This window comes from Bolinopsis microptera, chromosome 7 (genome assembly GCF_026151205.1).
Source record: "Bolinopsis microptera isolate Bmic1 chromosome 7, MBARI_Bmic_1.0, whole genome shotgun sequence".
NCBI classification, from domain to species: Eukaryota; Metazoa; Ctenophora; class Tentaculata; order Lobata; family Bolinopsidae; genus Bolinopsis; species Bolinopsis microptera.
The window spans coordinates 18,305,275-18,333,122 of NC_087078.1; the positions used below are offsets into that span (position 1 = coordinate 18,305,275).

The 27,848-nt window shown below is 40.7% G+C and overlaps 2 protein-coding genes across 2 annotated transcripts; one reads left to right on the forward strand and one right to left on the reverse strand.

Moving 5' to 3' along the window:
• Window positions 1-5,668: 5,668 nt before the first annotated feature.
• LOC134817699 (programmed cell death protein 4-like) lies at window positions 5,669-12,603 on the forward strand. Its single transcript, XM_063826937.1, has 8 exons — window positions 5,669-5,860; window positions 6,137-6,276; window positions 6,490-6,662; window positions 6,849-7,009; window positions 7,302-7,470; window positions 10,151-10,292; window positions 10,444-10,582; window positions 11,375-12,603. The coding sequence occupies exons 1-8, from the start codon at window positions 5,681-5,683 to the stop codon at window positions 11,606-11,608; spliced, it is 1,338 nt and encodes a 445-aa protein (XP_063683007.1). The 5' UTR covers window positions 5,669-5,680; the 3' UTR covers window positions 11,609-12,603.
• LOC134817698 (FAD-dependent oxidoreductase domain-containing protein 2-like) lies at window positions 12,602-27,782 on the reverse strand. The gene is made up of 18 exons (XM_063826936.1): window positions 27,666-27,782; window positions 27,357-27,441; window positions 27,181-27,252; window positions 26,163-26,341; window positions 25,606-25,757; window positions 25,264-25,312; window positions 21,572-21,638; window positions 21,002-21,068; window positions 20,492-20,598; window positions 19,964-20,106; window positions 19,454-19,580; window positions 19,130-19,247; window positions 18,490-18,571; window positions 17,885-17,978; window positions 17,547-17,659; window positions 16,794-16,986; window positions 16,548-16,673; window positions 12,602-12,941 (listed from the first exon to the last, which is right to left on the reverse strand). The coding sequence occupies exons 2-18, from the start codon at window positions 27,433-27,435 to the stop codon at window positions 12,865-12,867; spliced, it is 1,845 nt and encodes a 614-aa protein (XP_063683006.1). The 5' UTR covers window positions 27,436-27,441; window positions 27,666-27,782; the 3' UTR covers window positions 12,602-12,864.
• Between the last annotated feature and the right edge of the window lie 66 nt (window positions 27,783-27,848).

The window sequence follows — 27,848 nt, forward strand, 5'->3', positions numbered from 1 at the left end:
AAAAAGATTCCAAATTGAACTTTGATTTTATCCTGGGACTGATTATCACTTCTCGATTGTTCTCCATTCTCCAATGCAGTCAGAAAGTTCAGATTTAGGTAGACTTGGTTTTGGAATCTTTGTATGTTCAGAAACAGGCCAGAAGGGGTTTGGTTACCAGAGGAATTGAATATCTTCGTGGAACAAGGAAATTAATGAGGTCTTCGTTGATTTCTATATAACTCGTCACTGACAGGATGAGTATTGACGAGATCCACTGCTTACTTCATAGCTCGTCATTGATAGGATCAGTATTAGTGAGGTTGAATGATTACTTCATAGCTCGTCACTAACTGGATCAGCATAACACGACTAACGACTAACGAGGTCCAGTGATATCTTGCTGATATGTCAAGACAAGGTCAGTAAATAACTATAAAAAAATTGCTTACAAATTACTGAGTGCAAATGCCTTCTTCACAACTACCGGCTATGAACGGAACAGATGAATCTCTTCTTTGGCTTCATCTTTTTAAATGACCCAGTCCCTCTGTAACGAGATAATGTTTAGGACTAGGAGGAACTTAGTGAAGTTCTCATAGGATTCGCTAAGAGGAAAATTCCTTAGTAAGCTAACATTCTTTTGTAGGATGTTACCACTTATCATATCTGTTATCACTTATCCAGCATAATCCCACAACTAGACCCTCTCATTCTTGAGTCTTGACAATGACAGCTGCATTGGCATTATTTTGATGCTCGGTCCAGGTCGTCTCCATGAAAACCTTTCTTTTGTATACTCTCATATTGTGTGTTAGTTTGGTGTGAAGTAAATTATTTTCTTTTTTAAAGCTAATAGTGTTAAACTTAATTGATATCAGTTAAAGGGAGGAGTGTGTTCAGGACTCTGAAGTAATGGTATAAAATGGTTAACTCTAGCCAAGGTCTCATGTCTCTACGACCTTCGCTTTTGGCGCAGTGAATCTCGTGCTTCAGCGCAATGTGCAAACTCCTGCAGGAACTTCCCGACATTGTGGAGACCTGAGACCTCGACTAAAGTTAACCATTTTTTACTGTTTATATTAGAGGAGCACACATTTAGAACTCCTTCCATACTCCTTCATGACTAAATTGACGATTTAGAGAATTTTACCTGTTAAAAATTGGTGAAAAATATGGGCGTGGCCCAAGTCAACATTATCCGAAACATTAGAGTCAAATAAAATTGTTTGGTTGTTCCTGACCCTATAGAGCAACTAATAAGATATGATCTCTAATTATTTGAACAACTTATGGTAAAATGAACCGCCCTAGTGTAGGCTGCTGCACATCAGGTCATATTATTCAGAATCGGAGGCATCTGTTGATAGATGGGTCCTGGTGTGCCAACAATAAGACAGTGCTTTTAGTTAGTGTTAAACGTCATTCAATACATACATTTAATTAAATCATTTGATGCAATTGGCAGAGCACAATTATAAATCATGAGGAATAAATCTCATCTATCCCTCGTTGTGACAGGCTTATATTACCCAATTTTACATGAACGATATTCTCACTAGAGAAAATACTACAATATAATCAAGGTACGATGTTGGATACCTGAGTTCTATATCTGTCGATAGTAACTCCATCTATGTATCTGCTTAGCTTCCATCACTGATCCTGGTACTTGAGATTCCAGGTGTGGCTTAAAACAATGTTTTAAGGGCCCAACACTCAGCTCACTCAGTTGATGGTAGAACAGTGGGTCTTTGTGCGATGTTGTAGCAGGGACTCCACTTCTTGTTTTCTCTTGCTAACCAGATTGCATAGGAACATCTGAGAGCAACCAAAGCCGCCTCTTGGAACACTGCTTTCTTTACTCTCTTTGTAACACCAATATAAAGTAGAGTAAAGCAAAGTAAAATTTATGACATGTCTACAAAATATTATCGCACTATGTGAAAAAATATAGAATAAATATTTTGAGAGCGTAAAGAGAATGCTTTCCTACACTAGGGTACACTGGGATTCGAACCATGGACCTCCTGCGCGGAAGGCAGAAGCTCTAACGCATGTGTGTCTTTTCTTGCTATGTTATTAAATTTGTAGAATGCCTCATTAACTCAGATGCTGCTAATAATGTTTATAATAGTTCACCAATTTAATGCATTGGCGTTTAAAGTAATTTATAAGTTATTGCATTAAATAGAGAATGACTGTAATGTATGATCAATTAAAGCTGATAAAACTCGTTTGAGATCCATTCATTCCATTGCTATCATTAAGAACCGGTTTTAACTTAAATTTATCCTAATCATGACAACAATTTCTACCACTTAACTTGATATTTTTCTAATGATTACACCCTTATTTTACTACAATATACTCGACTTCTACAGTGTATACACATAGGTGCTCAATGGGGGGGGGTGTCACGTCCGTCTATGTCCGCTTGTCTCATAGAATCCAAAAAGGACAGGACATAGGCGGACATAGACGGACATAGGTGGACATAGGCGGACATAGACGGACATAGGCGGACATAGGCGGACATTAATGGACACCTAAATTGCTAAATAAAATGTTCAATTTTTGCTGTTATAGGGGGATCATGTTTTTTGTCCGTTCGGTACCCTATATTTTCAAAACGGACAAAAAATAGAGCGGACAAAAACGGACAAAAATGGAAATAACATTTAGATGCTTCCTCCTCCTACTCTTCCTCCTCCTCCCCCTGGGTCTTCCTGATCTTCCTCAGTCCTCTTCCTCCTCCCCTCCTCAGTCCTCCTCCTACTCCTCCTCCTCGTCCTCAGTCCTCCTTATCAGTCCTCAACAGTCCTCCTCCTCCCCAGTCCTCCTCCTCCTCCTGAGTCCTCCTCCTGGGTCCTCCTCCTGGGTCCTCCTCCTGGGTCCTCCTCCTCCTCTTCATCCTCCTCCTCTTCCTCCTCAGTCCTCAGTCCTCCTCCTCATCCTTCTCCTCAGTCCTCCATCCTCCTCCTCAGTCCTCCCCCAGTCCCCCTCTTCCTCCTCCTATTCAGTCCTCCTCCTCCTCCTTCTCAGTCCTCCTCAGTCCTCCTCCTCCTCCTTCTCAGTCCTCCTCAGTCCTCCTCCTCCTCCTCCTCCTCTTCCCTCTCAGTCATCCTCCTCAGCCATCCTCCTCAGTCCTCCTCCTCCTGGGTCCTCCTCCTCCTCTTCATCCTCCTCCTCTTCCTCCTCGGTCCTCAGTCCTCCTCCCCCTGGGTCCTCCTCCTCATCCTTCTCATCAGTCCTCCTCCTCCCCAGTCCTCTCCCAGTCCCCCTCCTCCTCCTCCTCCTATTCAGTCCTCCTCCTCCTCCTCCTCAGTTCTCCTTAGTCCTCCTTCTCATTTCTCCTAAGTCCTCCTCCTGAGTCCTCCTCCTCTTCCTTCTGAGTCCTCCTCCTGAGTCCTCCTCCTCCTCCCTCTCAGTCATCCTCCTCAGCCATCCTCCTCAGCCATCCTCCTCAGTACTCCTCAGTCCTCCTCCTTCTCAGTCATCGTCAATCCTCCTCCTCAGTCCTCCTCAGTCCTCCTCCTCCTGGGTCCTCCTCCTCCTCCTGGGTCCTCCAGCCTCCTGGGTCTTCCTGATCCTCCCCAGTCCTCTTCCTCCTCCCCTCCTCAGTCCTCCTCCTACTCTTCCTCCTCGTCCTCAGTCCTCCTCATCAGTCCTCAACAGTTCTCCTCCTCCCCAGTCCTCCTCCTCCTCCTGGGGCCTTTTCCTGGGTCCTCCTCCTGGGGCCTTTTCCTGGGTCCTCCTCCTAGGTCCTCCTTCTCCTGCTCAGTCCTTCTCCTCCTCAGTCCTCTTCTTCCTCTTCCTCCTCCTCCTCCCTCTCAGCCATCCTCCTCAGCCATCCTCTTCAGCCATCCTCCTCAGCCATCCTCCTCAGTCCTCCTCCTTCTCAGTCCTCGTCAGTCCTCCTCCTGAGTCCCCCTCCTCCTCAGTCATCCTCCTGAGTTCTCCTCCTCCTCCTCCTCCTCCTAGGTCCTCCTTCTGGGTCCTCCTCCTCCTCCTCCTCCTGGGTCTTCCTGATCCTTCTCCTCCCTCTCAGTCATCCTCCTCAGCCATCCTCCTCAGCCATCCTTCTCAGCCATCCTCCTCAGTCCTCCTCAGTCCTCCTCCTCCTCCTGGGTCCTCCTCCTCCTCCTCCTGGGTCCTCCAGCCTCCTGGGTCTTCCTGATCCTCCCCAGTCCTCTTCCTCCTCCCCTCCTCAGTCCTCCTCCTACTCTTCCTCCTCGTCCTCAGTCCTCCTCATCAGTCCTCAACAGTTCTCCTCCTCCCCAGTCCTCCTCCTCCTCCTGGGGCCTTTTCCTGGGTCCTCCTCCTGGGTCCTCCTCCTCCTGGGTCCTCCTCCTCCTGGGTCCTCCTCCTCCTGGGTCCTCCTTCTCCTGCTCAGTCCTTCTCCTCCTCCTCCTCAGTCCTCTTCTTCCTCTTCCTCCTCCTCCTCCCTCTCAGCCATCCTCCTCAGCCATCCTCTTCAGCCATCCTCCTCAGCCATCCTCCTCAGTCCTCCTCCTTCTCAGTCCTCGTCAGTCCTCCTCCTGAGTCCTTTTCCTCCTGAGTCATTCTCCTGAGTTCTCCTCCTCCTCCTCCTCCTCCTCCTCCTCCTAGGTCCTCCTTCTGGGTCCTCCTCCTCCTCCTCCTCCTGGGTTTTCCTGATCCTTCTCCTCCCTCTCAGTCATCCTCCTCAGTCATCCTCCTCAGCCATCCTCCTCAGCCATCCTTCTCAGCCATCCTCCTCAGTCCTCCTCAGTCCTCCTCCTCCTCCTGGGTCCTCCTCCAACTCCTGGGTCCTCCAGCCTCCTGGGTCTTCCTGATCCTCCCCAGTCCTCTTCCTCCTCCCCTCCTCAGTCCTCCTCCTACTCTTCCTCCTCGTCCTCAGTCCTCCTCATCAGTCCTCAACAGTTCTCCTCCTCCCCAGTCCTCCTCCTCCTCCTGGGGCCTTTTCCTGGGTCCTCCTCCTGGGTCCTCCTCCTCCTGGGTCCTCCTTCTCCTCCTCAGTCCTTCTCCTCCTCCTCCTCAGTCCTCTTCTTCCTCTTCCTCCTCCTCCTCCCTCTCAGCCATCCTCCTCAGCCATCCTCCTCAGCCATCCTCCTCAGTCCTCCTCCTTCTCAGTCCTCCTCAGTCCTCCTCCTGAGTCATCCTCCTCCTGAGTCATCCTCCTCAGTTCTCCTCCTCCTCCTCCTCCTCCTAGGTCCTCCTTCTGGGTCCTCCTCCTCCTCCTCCTCCTGGGTCTTCCTGATCCTTCTCCTCCCTCTCAGTCATCCTCCTCAGTCATCCTCCTCAGTCATCCTCCTCAGCCATCCTACTCAGCCATCCTTCTCAGCCATCCTCCTCAGTACTCTTCAGTACTCTTCAGTACTCTTCAGTCCTCAAAATGTTTGTCTGCTAATGTCCACCAATGTCCGCTAATGTCCATCCAAGTCCGCCAATGTCCGTCCGGGTCCGCCAATGTCCGTCCGAGTCCGCCAATGTCCGTCCGAGTCCGCCAATGTCCGTCCGAGTCCGCCAATGTCCGTCCGTGTCCGCCAATGTCCCAAAAAACACGTCCGTTGTCTCATAGAATCCAAAAAGGACAGGACATAGGCGGACATAGACGGACATGACACCCCCCCCTCAATGTAAGTAGCCTTGTATTACTAACATTGGCCTTAATAATGTTTCGTTTACAATTAAAAAAAACAGATAAACCACTTAGAACATGATTGCCGTGGAGGATGAGGTCTTTGCTCAAGCAAACGAAGCACAGTTTGGAACATTTGACACAGCCAAGTCAGCTGCGTTAAAGATCAAACGACAGAGAAAACGGACCAACTCAAGATCTCATTCCTCAGAAGGCGATAATGATCCTGTATCTCCCATGTCAGATGACTTCCCTAAGGTTTATTTCAATTTATTGTTCCCATGCCAGTGGCATAATATTTCATTTATGTGCCCTAGCATAGCGCTGACACCATGCCCTTTTATTCCTCAAATTTTGGTCAAATGGGCATGGCATCTGCATCGATAGGCATAACTGTTTTTAAAGCTTTGCCCATTTTGGTTAATTTAAAGCCTGCAGCTATTTTTATACTTATGTGTTGCAATGTGTAGTATAAATTACTATTGATTTTAATATATCGTATTTGGAAACTAAATCCTGATAATTTAACTGCAGCTGAAACTAGACAGAAGTTTCACACGAGACAGGAGGTCCAGGACAGGAAGCAGAGGTCTGCCCAAGAAAGGGGGAGGAGGAGGCAAGGGCACTTGGGGCAAAGTTGGTGACGAGCTCAACTCTTCTGCAGTCAAGGACGAGTAAGTGGGGGCTGTTAATCTAAATAAATAGATCTGGAGATGAGCCTTTGAAGTCAATTTGTTGAAATTTCTAATTCTTTATACATTTGAATAAGAATATTCTAGTGTTTAGAAACCATGATGGTGATAATGATTCCCTGGTAAACTTAAAGGATTTAATTATGGACTGAACTAGTAATAAAAGTAATGCTAACAATCAAATATCAATTCCAGTCAGGATCCCAACTTCGACGCAACAGATATGGGATCAGGGATCAAGCTGGGAGCGTACATTCCAGCCCTGGACGGAGTTGAGATAGAGAAGAACCTGAAACCATTGTTTACCGAGTACTTCGAGAACAGCGAGCTAGATGAGTGTATTACCGCCATCATCAAGTTCAATATAGGTTACTTTTTACAGTTTTATTGTTTTCAAATAAATTCATTTCAATTGTTTTTATAATGACCACGATTGAAACTCCCCATCAAATATTTGTTGAAAAGTTTCAATACTCGCCAAATTCTCAAACACTTAGCGGGACTCTATACTAATTAATTAATTAATTAATTTTCCTGATAAATCTAAACCTCAGGACCGGAGAACATAGGAGACGTACTGACGCTCTGCGTCTCCATGGCTCTGGAGATGAACCCCTCCAAGAGGGAGCTGTGCTCGCGCCTCATTGCCGACATGTACGGTCGTGTCATCGAGCCTCAGTATATGGAGGACGCGTTCGTCGCGCTCCTTAAACAGGTTTTATCTTCAACCGATTGACCAATACAAACGATTACGTGAAAGTAGGGTAAGTGTCTGTGCTGATCAGTCATATGCATAATCCTTGATATAAAAATAAAAATATTTTGATTTCGTGACTCTATCCCTAATTCAAGTTTATGTCCATTAAATTGGTAATGCTGAGAAGACCCTCCTAAATAGCGTACAAAAGTGGTGTTTCTTTTGTCTCTAGAATCTAATAAGAGCGCCTATATAAACCTATATCCCACTAAATATCAATTAATTCACACTGACATTACCCGTCCGACAGATCCCGGACCTGGAGTTGGATAACCCAAGTGCGGCTGATGACATTGGCAGGTTCCTTGCTCGAGCCATAGCTGACGACTGTCTCCCACCTGCCTTCCTCAAGAGGCTCGCTAGTCATGACTTGCACAAGAAGTCTCAAGCAGCGGTCCTTCACGCCTCTGCTCTTCTTAGTAAGTAGCTGATTTTAATTTCTAAAATTTTATTTATGGTCATTTATAATACTCCTTCTATTTATTCCATAGTAAGAAGATGTCTTATTGTAAATATATGTATAATACTATGCCCGAAGTTTGGTTCAGTAAATTAAACTGCTTTTTAAGATGATTTAGGTTGATCAGTTAGGATGGCCGGATAGGGAATGGAATATGTGTATGCCTGCTTGTTCTAATTTGTATTGAATAAACAATTGTAGTTATTGCTAAGCATGGGTTGGGTAAGAGTTGTGGTTTCTTATTTCTTGGTCACTACCATGATGTGACTAAGGACGTCCCAAAAGTTTTAGAAAACGTTTGGAGAGGTTTGTTGAAGGTCAAATTAAAAGTTAAAATTATGAATGATGATAGCTTATAGCATACTATATCATATGATAAAAGCATGAAATACTAAACTGGGGGGGGTGTCACGTCCGTCTATGTCCGCTTGTCTCATAGAATCCAAAAAGGACAGGACATAGGCGGACATAGGCGGACATAGACGGACATTGGCGGACATTGGCGGACATTGGCGGACATAGGCGGACAAGGACGGACATATACGGACATTAGCGGACATTAATGGACACCTAAATTGCTAAATAAAATGTTCAATTTTTGCTGTTATAGGGGGATCATGTTTTTTGTCCGTTCGGTACCCTATATTTTCAAAACGGACGAAAAATAGAGCGGACAAAAACGGACAAAAATGGACAAAAACTGACAAAAATGGAAATAACATTTAGATGCTTCCTCCTACTCTTCCTCCTCCTCCTGGGTCTTCCTGATCTTCCTCAGTCCTCTTCCATCTCCCCTCCTCAGTCCTACTCCTCGTCCTCGTCCTCAGTCCTCCTCATCAGTCCTCCCCAGTCCTCCTCCTCCCCAGTCCTCCTCCTCCTCCTGAGTCCTCCTCCTGGATCCTCCTCCTGGGTCCTCCTCCTCCTCTTCATCCTCCTCCTCTTCCTCCTCAGTCCTCAGTCCTCCTCCTCATCCTTCTCCTCAGTCCTCCATCCTCCTCCTCAGTCCTCCCCCAGTCCCCCTCCTCCTCCTCCTATTCAGTCCTCCTCCTCCTCCTCAGTCCTCCTCCTTCTCAGTCCTCCTCAGTCCTCCTCCTCCTCTTCCGTCTCAGTCATCCTCCTCAGCCATCCTCCTCAGTCCTCCTCCTCAGTCCTCCTCCTCCTGGGTCCTCCTCCTCCTCGTCATCCTCCTCCTCTTCCTCCTCAGTCCTCCTCCTCAGTCCTCCTCCTCATCCTTCTCATCAGTTCTCCTCCTCCTCAGTCCTCTCCCAGTCCCCTTCCTTCTCCTCCTCCTATTCAGTCCTCCTCCTCCTCCTCCTCCTCAGTTCTCCTCAGTTCCCCTCCTCCTCCTCCTAGGTCCTCCTCCTGGGTCCTCCTCCTCCTCCTCCTCCTGGGTCTTCCTGATCCTCCCCAGTCCTCTTCCTCCTCCCCTCCCCAGTCCTCCTCCTACTCCTCCTCCTCGTCCTCAGTCCTCCTCATCAGTCCTCAACAGTCTTCCTCCTCCCCAGTCCTCCTCCTCAGTTCTCCTCCTCCTCCTCCCCAGTCCTCCTCCTGGGTCCTCCTCCTCCTCCTCCTCCTGGGTCTTCCTGATCCTCCTCCCTCTCAGTCATCCTCCTCAGTCATCCTCCTCAGCCATCCTCCTCAGCCATCCTCCTCAGCCATCCTCCTCAGTACCCTTCAGTACTCTTCAGTCCTCCTCCTCCTCAAAATTATAATACATAGAAGTTGCGAAAAATTCCCAAAATGTTTGTCCGCTAATGTCCACCAATGTCCGCTAATGTCCACCAATGTCCTTCCGAGTCCGCCAATGTCCGTACGGGTCCGCAAATGTCCGTCCGAGTCCGCAAATGTCCGTCCGTGTCCGCCAATGTCCGTCCGTGTCCGCCAATGTCCCAAAAAACACGTCCGTTGTCTCATAGAATCCAAAAAGGACAGGACATAGGCGGACATAGACGGACGTGACACCCCCCCCTAAACTATATCAGATGACAGTGCTTACACTGGATGATTAGAGTTTAACAAAGTGATAACAAATGAGATGTACTATGAGTTGGTTTGCAATCCTTATCTTTACCATTTACAGTCGACACGCAGTATGCAAACGTATTACATGACAATGATTATCATGCACAACATATGCAATATCTATGCAACAGCTCTGGTCACGTTATATATGTGTAGGAGAATAGAGGAGTATACATTACATTTGCACACACTAGACAGTAGACTGTTACCTCTTTAAGGCGAACTATTCATATAGGGATTGTTCACGTTGTTACTGAGTAGACGTTACACCAGCGTAAGGTTTTCCAAACCCACGATATCTTCAATCATCATGTTTGTTAACTCATTACACTGAATGTGATAGATGTTTCAAATGGTAATTTTAATTAGGTTCCGCTCCATTAGGGTTCTACTTGTACTAATTCTACATAAACACCACGAAATACCTGAATTTCAGGTTTTCATACGTTTCCAAATCGGGCCCATTTGGACTTTCTGACTTTTTGGCTCGACTGCGTGCTTTGAATATGGGTAAAATATATATTCTAATATGAAGTGAGTCAGGTGGTAAAGGGTGCAACCGCAAGGTTTATTCTCAAAAACTTGCGTTAGCAACAAATAATGATGTTTATTTTCAGCCCTGAAGTTTGCCATGTCAAAGATAAGCAATATCTGGGGAGTGGAGGGTATGGAGAAACAGACAACCAAGTTCTACACCAACAAAGTGTGGTTCATCCTCAAGGAGTATCTCAAATCATCAGAGTTGGAAGAAGTTAAAACGTTAGTTTTACTTCAAATGAAGCTCATATTATAGTATGTGACTCTATATTTTTTAGCAGTCACCGTTGTTTCATGTGATTTAAGTTTTTGAAGCGTGTACCAGGTGGACTGAGATTATTTGTGGGATCTATCCTAAAATTATGAATTTCAGGAGTTTGCGAGAGTTAGATATTCCTCATTTCCACCATGAGGTGGTATACGAAACGATCGTCCTGGCTATGGAGCAGCGTGTTTCGGAGTTCGAGAAATACGCTCAAAGAATGATCGATCTACTACAGTTCCTTGGAAAGGTATAGAGATTGTAGTAATGATATGTTTAACTGCATTTTGTCCAATGCGTTATGTGGATAGGGTAATTTGTCTGCCTCAAGATTGGTGTGGCATCAATTTTCTGCTCAACTGTATGCGCGCACAATTTTGCGCGCGTTATGAATGCTCACAGCTACAACTTTTAAAATATGTTTTAAGGAAAGCACACTATTTTTGTATGCAAACACGAGGTATTGCGAAAATTTGTTTAGTATTTGACCTGGCTTGATGCCAGAACTTGAATCACGGGACATCTTTGTGTAATGAATATACATTTAAACATTGAATCGTTCCATGAGAATTCCTCTCAGTTGGCCTTATCAGAGAAGCAAATAAACTGAGATTTAACCACTTATAGCTAATTTTAGAGAACTGGGTTCATTGGCAGACGCCGTAACATTGGCGGGTTCAATTAAGTCATCAGTATGAGGTTAATTTAAACTTGTCAATGGAGAGGGTCTGAAAAACCAAAATTTGCCGAAATGATTTGTGAACGGTATGGTCCGTAACAAATCCTCATAATCTATTTCCTGAAAGTTCTACTTTACAAAGATTTTAAAAAAAAAACCGTTTTCAATTTCTTATGTCTTATTGTATTTACATAGTTTTCCTCCTAAGTCCTGAGTACTCTGAATAGGACAGGAATGAATCAGCTGTTCAGCCACTTTTGAACTCCCTTGATTTATCGGACAAGGGGCAATTGGCAAAATCACTAAAAATTTTACGCGTTTTTAATCATAGCTATAACTAATAACCGCATTTAATTGTTTCAGACGTTCATTATCTCCAAGTCCCAGTTCGAGACTGGATTCAAACGGGTTGTTGAAGATCTCGACGACCTTACCTTCGACATCCCCAACGCTGTTTCCCTGTTCTCCCAGTTTTGTGACATGTGCGTTGCTCAGTCCTTCATGTCGGATGAGACCTACGAAATGCTCCATCCCAACCGTGGAAGAAAGCGCTTCGTCAGCGAGGGAGACGGCGGCAAAATCAAAACTACGATCTAGCGGCTTCTAGATTGAAGCCCAGATATACATAATACTGACTGTCGAAAACATTTAAACCACAATAACATATAATTTTTAGAGTGAATCTTAAATCAGACTTATGTAATGGACAGATCGTTTATTTTAGTTCATTTAAGAGGGTTTTAGAGGTTTACTGCGTGTCAAGGACTTTGTGCTAAAAATTTTATACCAGGGACAGAAAAGCATGGTCTCAATCGAAAAACTAAGGGTTTTATTTGATTTTGTATTAACTTATTAAATTTGTATATTTGGGGTTTGGACCTGTTTGACGTGTTTAACCTTGGTGAAATTGTACGCGTTTTGGTGTACGAACAAATAACACTTGAATAACTTTCGTTCATTGACAGAATGCCATCTAAGATTAAATTCCATTCTGATTTCCACTCTCACTCCCTGTTTGTTTTGAGAACCTTGAGAGCAATTTTCACCAATTTGGTAGATTAATACAGGAAAGGTCTAATCCCAAGTACAATTTCCAGAAAAATATTTCCGATAGGAAACCGCAAAAGGATTAAATCTCTTGATACTTATTCGACTTTTGATAACTTTTGTTGTACTTTAGTTTATCTAAAGAAATGTTTTTTGAATTATGTCTAAGCTTTTAAGCATATAATGTTCATATTTTTGCGAGAAATTTTTACGTGGCTATTGGATAATAATATTTAAAATGTTGACTAATTTCGGGCTGTAGTTTCAAATCGAGGATTATTATGCCGAGTATTAAGAGTGGAGGGTTTTACCGTTCTCCCTATAACTAGTACTAATTGATAACGGTTAACTTTGCCCGTTTTAACACGGGCACCCCTCCTACCCAAGATAATTTTCAACACAAGGAACAGAACTTTATGCGTATCCAGTATCGGATAATTAATCTTCTGATTTATTGAGCACAGCATTTTAGAGGTGAGTTTAGACGATGGAATGTGTTATGATGCCATGTTATATATTTAGAAATAAATCAATAAACCGAAGTACATGAAGAGTTTTTATTTTACTAAAAATTTCAAACAAGAAGAATGCGCTCAAGTCTCTTATCTGTAAAATCGCATCAATTATGATAGTATTTCTACTGACAGGGTTACTGATAAATATATGTTCTTGTCAATTGTGTGAGCCCACTTTGTGAAAAGGGTCGCTGATCTTAATCTGATAGAATCAATTGGACGAATTCTGAGTCCTAAAAAGGGTCACTCGTTATATTCTTGCCGATTGGATGGATGGTCCTCCGAATTGGGTCATTGGCTGAGGAGGTCACAGAGAAGGAACTCAGCTTTTGTCAAATTCGTTGCTTTTCTGATTGTCTCTCTTTGAGCTGCAAATATTGATATCTTAGAGTAAATTATAGGGCATCTGGGGTTTGTTGTTGAATCGTTTGAGATTTTCAAGTTACAGGTCAGAAGATTATGATTATCAGAATGAAGTATTAAGGAGGTGCGCGCGGCTGGACGCGCGCTCAAACTTGTTATAGTGAGCGCTAGAACTCAACTTTAGTATGCAATTATTCTGTCGCGTCTTCCAAGGTTAACACTAAAATTGGGGACTATCGAATATGGAGAGAAAATTTGTAGTCAGGACCAATACATTATACAAGTAAACCAATACAAGAAAATGAATGTAAACCATTAGTTTTAAAACAAGTTACTCGATGCTATTTTTATTGTTATTACATTTGAAAGAGTCCGTGTTTCAACTTGTAAGCTAGTTTGGACTCCAAAGTTCAATAGTTTACTGTAGACTGTTAAAAGCTTAATCGATCCTAATTATATATCATCTGAAGAGGAGCTGTTTAAATATTTAACTTTGTAACAGTTGCTGCAGTGCTGCGTACTGTTAGATTAATGACATAGCCCCTTCGTTATAAAACCCCGATTTACTGTGCCGCGATTTACTGCAAACCCCGATTTACCGCGGCCATTTCCTTTCCCCCAAATAGGGCTGGATGTTTGCTTTCCCCAAATTCCGCGGTAAATCTGAGTTTTACTGGTCAGAGCCCATTAATTCGATAAATTCACGATGATATCAATAAATATACAGTTTTGTTCTGAAATCTAAACGATTTCCTTTTAAACCAGGCCTGATAGTAATAATCCTGCTTATCCCTCCTAATCGCTCTGTAACCCTAGCACCACCCCATTTGAGGTTTTGTAACAAACATAACTAATAAGTTATATAGTGGGAGGAACCGCACATTTAGTGAGAAGAAGTGTGAACCACCTTCACACATATAATAACCTATTCACTTGTAAATCTGAGACAATGCTACTAAGTGTTTAAGGTTGACATAATGGATCAGGAACAATGGGGAGATGTGTACCAAGGCTTAGTCAGGCTACTTAAACAAAATATGGCGGAGATGATTAAGCAGTTACATCACTGCTTATAATGTGATAACATTATTTTCACAACTTTGAGTTGTGAAAATAGTTTTATCCAACGAGTTTGACGAGTTGGATAAAACGAGTTATATCCCGAGGTTTGACCGAGGGATATAACTCATGTTATCATATTATAAGCAGTGATGTAAATGCATTCTCTGATGATCTACGAAATGATGTTAGCGAATGCAGCATTTACATCGGAAATTAACGACCGATAATATTACTACATAGAACATTCCAGAGTCAAACTTTCTAGAGGACACATCCTTATCTCTTAAAATTGTTACAGGTCGCTGAGATGTTGCTAATTATTTTAAATTGGTCAAATAAGCTCAGTGAAGCTCACACTCACACAAAACTTGCCACAAATGGTTGACTACTTGTTATTGACATTCTGTAAAATTTTGAAGCAAAAATATTTATCAGAACATAAGTTATACCACTTTCTGTTTTTAAAATAATTAGCAACATCTCAGCGAATAAGGATGGACCAGGGAGATAACAATAGTTACATCCCTCCTATTTACCTGTTAATCACAGCCTAAATGTAGTACCAGGGAGATAACAATAGTTATCTCCCTCCCAGTTATTGCACCCCTATTTAATGCATTATATTAGCGTAAACAAGAGTGAGATAACAACTTTTACATTATGGACAGTTACACACTGATCATGAGAGAATGTTGTTTATTACTTTGCCATTCTTATTATGTAGCTAGTAGTAAATTTGAATAGGTCATAATTCCCATAGACTGTCTCCAATGTAAAAGCTAATACAGGGTGGCCCAGAATTATGAGGTATAAAGTTGTGTCTCGGTCTGTTGATCACAACCTCTGATGATAATAACTGACTATTGATGCCAGCTAATACGGGGTAAACAGTATCGGCTCAGTTGAGTTATTGAACAGTTTCTCGATAAGATAACTAGCATTGGATCTAATCAAGATCATTCTGGTACATTCTGGAATCATGCCCCTAGATAAATCTCTCTGGCAGTTGAGCTTCCGCTATCTTGCAGCTAAAGGCAATGTTACCTAATGTCCATGTTGCTATTGAACTAAAACCCTGCTATGGAGTGTTTCAAGAGAGAGCCATACAAATATCGAGTGTTCGAAAATCCTAACTCCATTTATCCCAGCCCTTCTATAGTTTCAACTAACCATACTCAACAGACTTTCCTTTGTCCCAATTTTCTCCTATTTTAGCGGAAACACCGCCTAACGTACTGCAGCAAATACAACTAGTGTCTCTATACTGCGTAATACTGCGTATTTTTCTTTACCTTTAAAAGTAAATCCGTATTCAAAAGCTGAGCTCAGGCGAGGATCATAGTCCTCTATTGTCCTCTGGAGTCTGGACGATCTGTACTATTGTTTTAAGACAATCAAAACGATTAAGTATGGTAATGTAATGGCTTGGCTCACCCGGGGGACTCTTTAAAAGGACGGTATTGTCGCCAAGCTGATCGCAGGTGGAGGCTGGTACTAGGGTAAATGGGGGAGAGCAATAAATATACTGGCCAGTCGAGGAAGTTTATGATATAGTTTTCTTAGAATAAGAGTGAGCTGTTTTTTACACATTCTACTTTTTACACATTCTACTGTTATCCCGACACCATAATGGGGCACAGATACTGGATTACTGGATTACTGGACTAAGCGCTCAAAGCTATACAATGCTTTTGATAAGTATCTTTATCAAGGGGCGTTATACTTAATATGAATTTAAAATGGGATGAGAGCTTTAGGATGGATTCGGGCCGTATTAAAAGTCGGACGGCGTTTAATCAATAATACTGCCATTCTAAATTTCCATTAATGCCTTGAATTATCTTGTATTAATAATGCAAAAGAGATGTTTTATTTATTATATCGGATATCCTCCATAATATAATGTCATGACAACATAAAGTGAGCCGAGCCAGAGTAGGAAGATGGTTTAAGAACTTTACTTTATTATATGCCTGATATTTGGGGATCCCAAATTTCTTAAGTCGTACCGAGGCTCCGTCCCAGTAAGGGAAACATAAGTTACATGGTCTCTATAAGTACCTACTAGTTACATAGTCTCTATAAGTACCTACTAGTTTGACATAATGACTAACGAGGGGGTCCCCCGGATTTCATCTATTGTCAGTCCAGTAACAAGGGCCCTCCTGGACGCCAATAAGGACCTTGCCACATTCTACCAGCTAACTTCAATAACCGGTACAACGCTATTTGCCAATCAAAACACAAAGATAATTTATTAGGGAGCGTTCACTTATGACGTCAGCAGCCGAGGGGCCAGGGGTTTTAGAAATGCTGACGGTTGCTGACGGGAGGAGACAATTACCTTAATATTAATATTTCAGTGATCTGAACTCGTAAGCCCCGTCAGCCCAACAACACGCATCCCTCAATATTTTGGCACATTACATGCTTTACAGGTTATGACATAAATTCTCCCAATTTTTCGGCTCAAGGAAATTTATTTAAACAGAATAGTATACACTATACAGTAGTGCTACCAATTCCTTTCTTAAAAGTAAAATACTCACCTAATTTAGTGGTTGTAACAACCACGGTTGGATTTCTGCACTGTTCAGATTGACGTTCTCTTGTCAGATGTTTGTAGACACACTCTTCTGACGAAACATAAGACATGTCCTCCTTCCAAGTTGTCCCTGAACAAGATTGTGGGTAGAAAAGTTGGATAATCCGCCAAATTACAAACATGAATCTATAATGATATACAATTTTCATAATATTTCACCAAAAGAGATATCTTTACATGAAGAGCTCACCAATAAAGTTACTGAGCGGGGCCCAATGTCTGGTGAGAGTGGCAAAGTCCGTGTACAGATCCTCCGAGAGGTGGAGTTTACGCGCTGCACCCTTTAGAGACTTCCCACGAATGGGCACCGCGTGCGGCAGTTTGGTAAAGTGGTAGAGGACCGGGTGTATGAAGTTACAGGTGTGAGCTCGGTATGGGTCCAACTGAAATATATGTGGCAAAATGTTACTAGGTATGGGTCCAACTGAAATATATGTGGCAAAATATTACTAGGTATGGGTCCAACTGAAATATTTGTGGTAAAATGTTACTAGGTATGGGTCCAACTGAAATATTTGTGGCAAAATGTTACTAGGTATGGGTCCAACTGAAATATATGTGGCAAAATGTTACTAGGTATGGGTCCAACTAAAATATATGTGGCAAAATGTTACTAGGTATGGGTCCAACTGAAATATTTGTGTTAAAATGTTACTTTTTAGGAGCTCGGTATGGGTCCAACTGAAATATTTGTGGTAAAATGTTGCTTTTAAGGAATTGGAATTCAAAAAGTTTTTGAGCCATTTTTTTGAACAGTTTTTTAAAGGAAAGGTATTGTTTAATTTATGTTTTGGGACAAAGTGAGAGTATTGTGTTGAGAATAATTGAACGGCTAATAAGCAACCGTTTGATGTGACCACCATTTTTCTAGGGAAGGGATTAAACGCGTTGTCGTGATCAACTTTGAAAACAAAAAGAAATGAGTAGAAACAACTAGAAATACCTCTGTTCGGTCGAGCCTGAAAGGGTCTCCCCCAATCTGAGAGTACCCAGCCCCGTACTCCAGCCTCACCACAACCAGGTCTCGTGACACGTCACGTGGTTCTGCTAGCAACTCTGGATGGTTATCACGTGATTATTATTAATCACGTGGTTATTATTAATCACGTGGTTATTATTAATCACGTGGTCATTATCAACAACACTAGTGCGGCTCCTTGAACATGTTTTACCCAAATATTATCGTGTCAAAATTATCATAAATCCGTTTGATTAAATCGTTTGCAATATTCATAGATCCTCAAATTAAGGAATTGTCTCCACGAAACGCTTTATCCTTACCGTGGATGCGATGCAGCAAGCCATGGGGGACATCCTTGAACACTTCGATAGTGTTTCCACGCCGTAGGTACACATCCACCAGTACGTAGAACATCTGAGGTAGTAACTGTTACCAAGATACTGTTACCAAGATACTGTTACCAAGATACTGTTACCAAGATACTGTTACCAAGATACTGTTACCAAGATACTGTTACCAAGATACTGTTACCAAGATACTGTTACCAAGATACTGTTACCAAGATACCAAGTAACTGTTACCAAGATACAACGCTCTCAAGCTCATTACATATGTAATTGGAGGTAATTGGAAACATAAATATCATGTTTTTAGCTACGTAACACTACCAATGATCCTGGTAAACTCTGACCGGGCTATAACGGACTATTACTAAATTAGCTGTGCTGGTTTTAGTGGTTTATTGGTATCTATATGTTTCTTAGGACCTGGGCTTGTGAATATTTGAGACAGCACCAAATTGAGCTGGTGTATACATTTTAAAAAGCATAATCTTACTTTTCTGAGTAAATCTGATTATGTGAACGAGTTTAAAGTGATCGTCTGATAGTGGATCTGAAACTTTGATTAGATAAAAAGTAATAACCTGGTAAGGACCGTTCATTTCGTTCATTCTCTTCAGCATGAAGGAGACGATGCCATAGAGAGGTACCGTCTCACTTGGCCACCTGATGGAAAGTATATTATATAGTTAAAGACTAGGTGATTACATCTTAATGATAGATTGCAAGCAATATAAACTCTGTATGACTACGAATAGACAGAAAATTGGATGCGTAGACATGGATTCTTCTTCTTCGTAGGGGACATTATTATTCTCGTAGGGGACATGATGGATTATTAGGGGTACCAGTACAATCACCATCGACAAACTTGGATTTTATAATGTTCTTGTTATTAAATTCTTTTACTACATTACAGTACCTACGGCGTCGTTCATTGACTACTCCGATTCGTATTACAAAATCTACGATTTTGGTAACATGATAAAATATACAACAAAAATAAGATAATCAGACGATTAAAGTATCTTCAGATAATCCAACTGACCTGATACCATTAGATCAGCCCTAACTTGGAGTGTGAGTGAGCTAGAATGTTCGGAATTTCACTCATTTAATAGTAACACGGTGATCTCCGTATGTGGCGGTAACAATTGGTAATTAATGAAAATGAAATCTCTGTCGTTGTGACCCTTTAAAGTATGTTCAGATAATCCAACTGACCTGATACCATGGTTCCTTGCTGCCAGGATCCAGGCCAGTGTACGGGAGGAGTATCTAAACCCGTGTATAAATCCTCCTGATGATACTCTCTTATCTAGCCCGTGTGTAATGGTGCCCGCTGAAAGATAAAGTTATCTAGACCGTGTGTAATGGTGCCCGCTGAAAAATAAAGTTCATTTATCTATCATCCTAATTGGAGAGTCAGTGAACTATCCTTACCCTTAAATTAACCTCGAACTTGTGTCTCAGACTTAACTTAAAGTTAAACTATCTGAAAAAGGCTAACAGAAGGGATAAGAAAGATTAAAAAGATGAATGTTTTACCGTAGTAAAGGTTTTTTACGGTAGCTGATTGGAAATCCCACCCCATACTCGGATACTTGGTCCATTTCTCCTCCTTCACCTCCTCCTTTCTTGTTTTCGTCAGATTTGCAAAGGGAGACGGATCGTACTGTTAAGGGCAATAATTATCAATGTATCCGACAATGTGCATTACGATGTTGATATTCATATATCGAATATGAGTCAATAATTTTCGGAGACTATTCCGTATGAATAGTACAATAATGCACTGTAGTGCTATCGTATATTATATATATGGGAGAATGGTATGTGTTGTTATTTCTTTATTTGTTGTGTTGTTATTGTTGTTGTGTTGTTATTGTTGTTAACAATTTCAGTACAAGTATTTTATCTTTAACTGCTAACTTGCAGAACATAGTAAAATGTACAAACAAAAGTTATAAACACAGTAAAATTTATAAACAAAAGTTATAAACACAGTAAAATTTATAAACAAAAGTTATAAACACAGTAAGATTTATAAACGCTCACATCGAAACCCAGACAGTTGATGACCTTATCATAGGGGCCTAGAAATTCATCCTGGATACGGCCCCTGTTCTCCTCGTGGTCCCGCAGGAATATCTTACCTCCTTTCTTCTCGAACACTATTGGTTGTTTGTCAAGATCCCTCTCTGAAATAGCATTTATATAAGAAGTGTTCTTTGATCCAAGGACCATGGTAAATTGTGGGAGTGGGTGTGTAATCATGAATATTCAGGGGGTTAAAACGTGAAGTAACGTCGAGGGGAAGAGTTGCAGTTTGAGAAAACGGTGAACAATGGACGATAATTATGTGAACTGTGCGGGAATGTAAAACAGTGAAAGGATAATTATTCTGAAAACAATCAGACGAAACAAGTGGTTGTTAAGGATTAAGGAGCCCAGAAAAAAGGGGAGGAGATTTAACAAAGCAGACAAATGATAGAGAAGGAGAGAAAATGGAGAAAAGAGAAAAGAGAAAAGAGAAGGAGAGAAAAAGGAGAAAAGAGGGAGGAGAGTAATGACATGTTCTCTTACCAACTAGCGCATCCAGACTCTTAAGCTGGTAAGTATCTAAAAGCTGGTTGTTAACGCCCCTAACATCACCCACATAGTGGGTGTTCCACGATAACTTCACCCGGTCCCTGCAGGGGTCAAGTGACGTCATAAGGTCAATTGATTACGTCACAACGTGGATTGATTACGTCACGATATTATAGATTAATTACGATACAAGTTGTTACGTCACGAAATAGTTGGTCTATCTAATTACCCCTGTTGTAGCCCGAATCCCGATACTACTCTGGCTGTTATAAACCCGCTCAACGCGGCTAAATCACGTGACCTAGCTTCCTTAGTTTCGCTAAACAGTACCATTAACTGATTTACACGCATGTATCACATTAGGGTTCGTTAAAACTTTCCTTTGTAGTGTGTATATAGTTCTCTCAACATATTATGAAACGTTCACCATAAATATTATGGTAAATAACAAATATATGATGAATAATTCATGTAACACGTGTAATTTCTCTTACGATAACTTACCGAGACAAAAGATGGACGAAGTCTGTGTGTCCGTAAATCAAGTCAGCGGTCTCAAACGCCGAATTCCCTGTAAAGATGGTTACTAAATCACAGAATTTAACATACAATAAACTAGAAGGGTGCATTTTTCTCATTCCTTTGATGGAGTAGAAAACTTGTATTACCTGCATTATTCTTAATTAGTCTCTGACTGACTGAAAGTACGAACTCATGCTGGCAACAAGAAAAATTGGCTGAAAGCCAGGACATTTAGGACAACACCCTCTCTTACATTTTACGCAGATACGCGAGTGTTAAATTTAATTACAGTGCTAATAAGTTAATCGGTTAATTTATCCACAAATAAGGTGGTTTAATCAGTCTTACAGAGCACTCTAATTTATTAAATTATGCAATTAAAACTTTCAAATTACGACAAACTTTGGTGTATTGTAATATGAATTAGACGCATTGCAAGCTGAAAAACCAGCTGAAACCTGAATTATGTACCCTAGGTCATCTTAAGAAGACTGAAAATTTGGAGGGGTATAATTAACATGGCAATCGGATATGGGTTCCGCGAAGACAAACCTTTTCCGAGGATAAGAACCTTCTTTCCCTCGTAGTGGAGCGGGTCGTGGGAGACAGTGTCGTAGCCCTGAGGTAAAACATGTTTTACTAAACTACTAGGTTGCACCATACATTGGTGTAGTTTCCTTTGTATTGATGAAGTTAAGAAATTAATTATTTGCCGCTCTTAGACATTTGGTCGACTACCCTGTTTTACATTTACGTGTAGATTATAGAAACGATGAAAATTGATTCCTCTCACTTCATAACTTATTAATTACCAAACTTAAGTGACTTTATCAGTTCAGCAAATTTTAAAAATCCATTTCTTAAACCAACCTCGGATAAATTAAACCGAATATCCTACAACCCACATTATACCCAGATAAATTCTAAACGCGTTAATGCACCTGATTTGCCTTATTGTCAGCCTTTTTTGATGGATTTATAGCCTGGAACCAACGTCACAATAGCACGTACAGTAGTATATATATAATATATATAGTACTATAGTAGTAGTATAGTAGTAGGCTAGCTCGAATAATAAAAAGTTAGAACGTCTAGACCCCAGGACAAAATACTTAGTGAAATGTTAGCCGGAGCTGCGTCTCCTTCTCCTCATAATTATCCATTACACAATACCTTGGAGCTGTTATCCATGGAGCGCTCTGGCATTCCAGGTTACGGTACCGCTATACCCCGCTATAACAGTTATCATCATTATCTGAAATAATACCCACTGGCCCCTTGATTCCTATTACGCTTATTAAACTTGAAGCGTTGACTTATAATTATATTGAGACGCCCCTCTAATAGATCATTAGTATCATCAGGTACCGTGTGTTTTGTGGTGGTGGGAGCTAGAGAGATCTCGATCTTTACAGCTGTACAAAAACTTATTGTATAGGGGTTATATATATAGTACTACAACTACTAGTAGTAGGGGAGATCAGAGAGTATAACTCTGATAGAAATATCTGGTTGTGATATATTACAGGGAAACTCTAATCCAAACGTATGTATTAGACTTATGTTATGATCGACAATTTCCTTATATGTTTAGAATGGGAGCGGTTGAATTTATACAAATTACTCAATTACTGCTAAAGGGTCATTAACCTAACAATGATCAGATCAGTATAACGATGATTTCAAATTGGCTTACAGACACCTGTACTCTACAGTGTTATAAGTATAACCCAAACTTAATGAGTTATTCATTAGCATCAACGGTATGGCTAGTATTAATTGTTTATAAGGCCGTGTGTTCGAGAGCTAGCCTCAGTCACTGATAGAAAAATTTACAAATATCATATTTTACAAAAATGATATTTTTGGTACCTGAATGTTCGCCGGTAGTAAGCATGAACATTGCCTTGTTAAATCTTGGATATGTTCAAGTTTGATGCTGAGTGGAGACAATTAGGAGTTAGAGGGGAATAAATGCCTTAAATGCCTTTTAATTACACGTGGGCGACATTTTAAAGATCATATCGTTCTGATCATTTACATCTACTTCCGTAGATGTTCCGATCTTTTTTAAACTCGTGACAATGATTTACCGATCAGCTTCCAATCAAATCCACGAATATACGTCACGTGTCAAAACATACCCATCCACAAAGTTCCAAGTTTATCGTATCTTAGACTTAAGTAACTAGGCTGGCTAACTGTTTTGAGTTACAATTCTGTTACAATCTGTCAGTATCGGCAACTACAGATATTATGTGCAATCAAATTTACATGATGTTAGAGTATACATCTCACAATCCAACCCTACAAACGCATTATACCCAGCAAATCAGCTGTTCCTGTTGTTCTATAAGCTTACAACATTTCAATAAGATACACGTCGTTAAGGAAGGTGCAATTTTAATTGTACAAAGTGGAAATATTTCAATTATAGCTTTCTTTGTTTAAAAGTTCATAGTAACTTGTAAGCAAGCGTAGGTGGGAAGTAACCAGTATGTAGTAGCTATTATATACAGTATACACATTAAACCAGTGGCTTGACGACCGCCCCCGTTACCACCGCTATGCGGGGGGTGGCACCTTTGGGGCGGCATTTTCTCAACTTTTAGGTATTTTTAAAGTTTAAAAGAGAAAACGTCTGATTTCTGTATTATCTCGTTCACTTGAACATTCGGTCGAAAATATTTGGGGGTACAAAAAGCTTCCAGGGGAGGGGGGGGGGAGAACGCCAACAATTAAAAAAAGTATACTTCAAGGTTTTCAGAGCCTAGACAATCCATCTTGTCTACAATTCTGTAGTATTCTGCTGCTTATTACCTCTCATCATTTGTTTAAAACATCCAATTGTTAGTTAACGATTCTGTAGAAAATGTGGGGTCAAGCACTTCAATTCTCCAAAACAAACGTATGGTAACCTTTATATTTTCAGATTGATTTGATGTTTTTGTCTTTTGAGATAAATCCTTTAAAAATCCTTTCTGTTACGTACGTACCAAAATGTATTGCTTACACCACAACTACCCTTATCAAGTCTGTATTGATAACATCCATAATTATTGCCCCAGACTTAAAGGAAATTTGCAACAGTCTAATTTACAGTTGGGCATATTGCAGCTAATATAAGATAGGCTATATAATGTAACCAGCTAAAATCACACTGCCTAACTGTACACATTCTCATTTCTATCCCCAGACAATGGTACACTAAATAAATCTTACAATCTCAATCTTCAAACATCAAAACTCGAGCCCACTCATCCTTGAAACTACCGCCATGCATTATTTATAAGACATAACTTCTTACTACCAGCGAGGAGGTAGCTCTTTTACATAGCTGTCTCTTATGTATTTCCACACAAATCTCTCCTATCTTATATGTAACACGTGTTAAAAACGGACATGTTGGTTACCTTGGTTACGGTTACTTCGTGGTATTGAAATCGCTGGAAATGAGATAATGTGTCTAATCGCTAAAAGTGTATGGTTTTTACACTCTTAACGGATCATGTTGATAGATTCAACGTTATCAAATATTATATTTATTACTATTGTACTGATAGTGGTACATTTTTATCGTAAATTATTAATCAGAAAAACAATTTCCTGACTCCTGAGTGTTGAGCTGTTGTTACTACATCTGGAGCTTAAAAGAGCTTAAAAGAGCTTAAAATAGCAATGATAGCTCACATAAGAACACTTCAGGAAATACCAGACTTTTACCGGGTAAAATGTGGGCCGTTATTCTGCTAAATACCACGTTACCGGTTGCTTGGTGAGTTCCGGCGGGATCTTGCTAATTAGAAACATTTGCTGATTTTTCCAGATATGTTACATGTTCCGATAAGATCATTGATTATTGTGGTTACGGGAGATAAATATAAATTATGAGAAATAATTAAACATAGTTAGAGATAATCGGGATACCATATTATCACCATATTACCGCCTCTATGGAGTCTGCGCTAGTGCGCTACATATGTTTAATAGTATAATACCAATAATTATAAACATTGGTTAACCGACCAAATCGATCATTACATATTTATAACCATAAGATTTGCCGCCTTAATGTTAAGACCCTGTTTGAGTAAACTTGTAGTTGTGCCAAACTAATGTAGTTATGTTAAGAGAAGCACATTCGAGACACTATTGGGATCTCTAGTCTCTAAATAATGTTTTAAAAAGTGACACCACAGTTACACAGTAAAAAAAGAGAAAACCGATTTTAAACGAAGGAATACCTCGACGTCATCTGAGCCTTTGAACTTATGAAGGACTGATATTCCTGTGCTGAAATAAAAGTTATTTTACAAAGTGATTGAGTAAGAGATTTCCAAGAGATCGGTACGTGTCACGTGATGCTATGCAAGATTAATATTGAGTATGGAGTTATGGACGTCTCCGTCATAAAATATCAGTAATAAAGTGTTTAGTAATCACGTTGTCGAACAGAAAATCGGCACAAAGTTATGGAAAAAAGAAGGATTTATCATAGTTCAAAGTGAAATGTTGTTCTAAAAGAAAATGGATGATGTCAATGGCAGCCTAGCGATCAACGCATCAGCAAGGTTTTTGCGACTAACCTAGCAACAACGTATTTGCACGTGTACACGTCAGACTTTGAGGTGAAAAGAGAAAAAGAGCTGTCGGACGGATCCTGGACGATCTGGTCGATGTTGGTGTTGTAATGGATCTTTATCTTGAACTTTTCTACATAGTCTTGTAGATACTCCAACTGATGTAACAGTGGTTTAATTTCCATTTTAAAAGTGATTTTTCAGCACATAACACGTGTCACCGTATTCAGAGTGTGTGCTCATTATTTCTAATATCTGCATTATTATTATCTGCATGAGATGGCTAATAGAATTCCAGCTGCAGCCTGATAACCAAAATAATAATGATGTGTCCTCACTCCTCAGTAAATTAGACAGCATAGTTATTAGTTGTACTATATTACGGATGAATTTTTATGAACACATGTATGTGTAGAAAGATTATTCCTAAACAAAATTGAAAGCCGGTATTGTTTTGAGGCTAAACAAGACTTCAGCTCGCAACTTCGCCTAACGAAATTCCAAACAATATTAAAACAATTCCGACATAAATTTGGAGAAGACAATGAAAATAATTATCTTACGAAAGTATCGGCGGGAGGGAACATCTCTTTACTGTAGTGTTTAAAAACCATCTCTGGATCATCGCTTAGTAAACTGTTCCAGTCGTGTCTCATGTTAAACTCTGTGTTCGTCTCACCAGTGTGGCGCTTGTTTATGGAGATGAGGGTGCGTCGTCGTGGGTAGACTTCAAAAAATGAACCTGTGGAAAAAACATTAAATTTAGAGTTATTTTATGATTTAAAATGTTGGTCTTCATTGGTTACTTGATGGAGTTACCATTAAATACCAGATATCATGGATGCACAATGGATATGGTTGAAGTTTATGATAGCCTGGATGTTTCCCAAAATTACAGCAAGGATAGTACTCGATATAAATGTTGCAATACTTATGGAGCCATACCGATTTCAGGAGGGACTTAATCGATTTTAGATATGTATTCAAGCACAAAAGACCAACAATTATAAATGTCATTTGATGATAATGAGCGATTCACTAGGGGAAGGGAGGCCCGGCGCCCGCCCTAATGAATTCATGACTTTTTCCTCATTGATAGACCGGATATTTCATGGTTCAAGGTTTTTTTTTCGGATCGAAGCCCGAATGACCGATAGGAAATTAGATTCGCTTAGAGAATAAGAACATAGTTTGAAGCAAGCTTGATATGAGGACTGCCACAAAAGCGATGGTAATAATCCTTAGGAAAATCAGCACTGTGCAGACTATAACTTAACCCTTAACGGGAATAATCAATTCGATCACAGGAGATTATTGTCACTCCTTTATGCAACATCTCAAAAATAAATAATAATATAAGATGCATTGTTGATTGAACAATCTACCAGAGATTCAGGTAGACAGTCTTTGGAGGGGTGTCCCCACTCAGCAGTGTCTGCAGCTACACCAAACCCAAGGAAGGATGGCTAAAGTGCACCTATATGTAATGAACACCTTCAGGCTTCAGTTAATCTGTTGCAGTCAGTAAGTACTGCATTTAAAAAAACACTAGTTAAATTATTACTTATGTCTAATTCATACCTGGAATACTATTTCTTTCGATTATTACATAATCTAATCCCGATTTCTGGAAGTAATATGCCAGCTGGATGCCTGAAAAAGTTAAACTAGTGTTATCAAGGTCAAATGATTCTGCAGGTTACCAAAACTAGGAAACTACACAGCATGAAAATCTAAATATTTTACATGAATATTACCTCCAGGTCCAGCACCGATGACACAGTAGTCCCAAGTTTCTACAGTAGAGAAGAAGAATATCAGGAGTATATACCACATTGAAACCTAAACAAAATGTTTGGTTAATAATCTAACAATTTGGGTACAGTCTACCTCACCACTTGTTGCATACATAACAGGATAGTGATAATTAAAACTCCTACCTCTGAGAAGATAAACTACACATACATGATACAAGCCATTATCTTATCCAGCATGACCTATCCACAAGTAGGAATTGTTTCTTTGTGACGGGGACGTAAACAGTACCTTAGATGGTAAAGACTCGCCGACTTTACTCTCAAAGGCTAATAAAAGCGGCAGTATCTGTCAGGCCACACTTCAAAGTGAATTTCTGTAGACAGATAAACTTGAATCCTACTGAGAGATCCTAGCCATGAGTATCTAAGCAATTTTAAATATTTAAACTTAATGTATAATGTATATGATCCAGAACTGCAAATTTGTGAAGA

Excerpts from the sequence above, each read along its gene's own strand:
- LOC134817699 (XM_063826937.1), top strand. The coding sequence starts at position 5,681 with ATGATTGCCGTGGAGGATGAGGTCTTTGCTCAAGCAAACGAAGCACAG. Across the intron at positions 5,861-6,136 it reads TGTCAGATGACTTCCCTAAG|CTGAAACTAGACAGAAGTTT; the intron begins GTTTATTTCAAT and ends ATTTAACTGCAG. Across the intron at positions 7,010-7,301 it reads TCGTCGCGCTCCTTAAACAG|ATCCCGGACCTGGAGTTGGA; the intron begins GTTTTATCTTCA and ends CCCGTCCGACAG.
- LOC134817698 (XM_063826936.1), bottom strand. The coding sequence starts at position 27,435 with ATGTGGTATATACTCCTGATATTCTTCTTCTCTACTGTAGAAACTTGG. Across the intron at positions 19,581-19,963 it reads TCAACTGTCTGGGTTTCGAT|TACGATCCGTCTCCCTTTGC; the intron begins GTGAGCGTTTAT and ends TGCCCTTAACAG. Across the intron at positions 17,979-18,489 it reads AAATGAACGGTCCTTACCAG|ATGTTCTACGTACTGGTGGA; the intron begins GTTATTACTTTT and ends TTACTACCTCAG.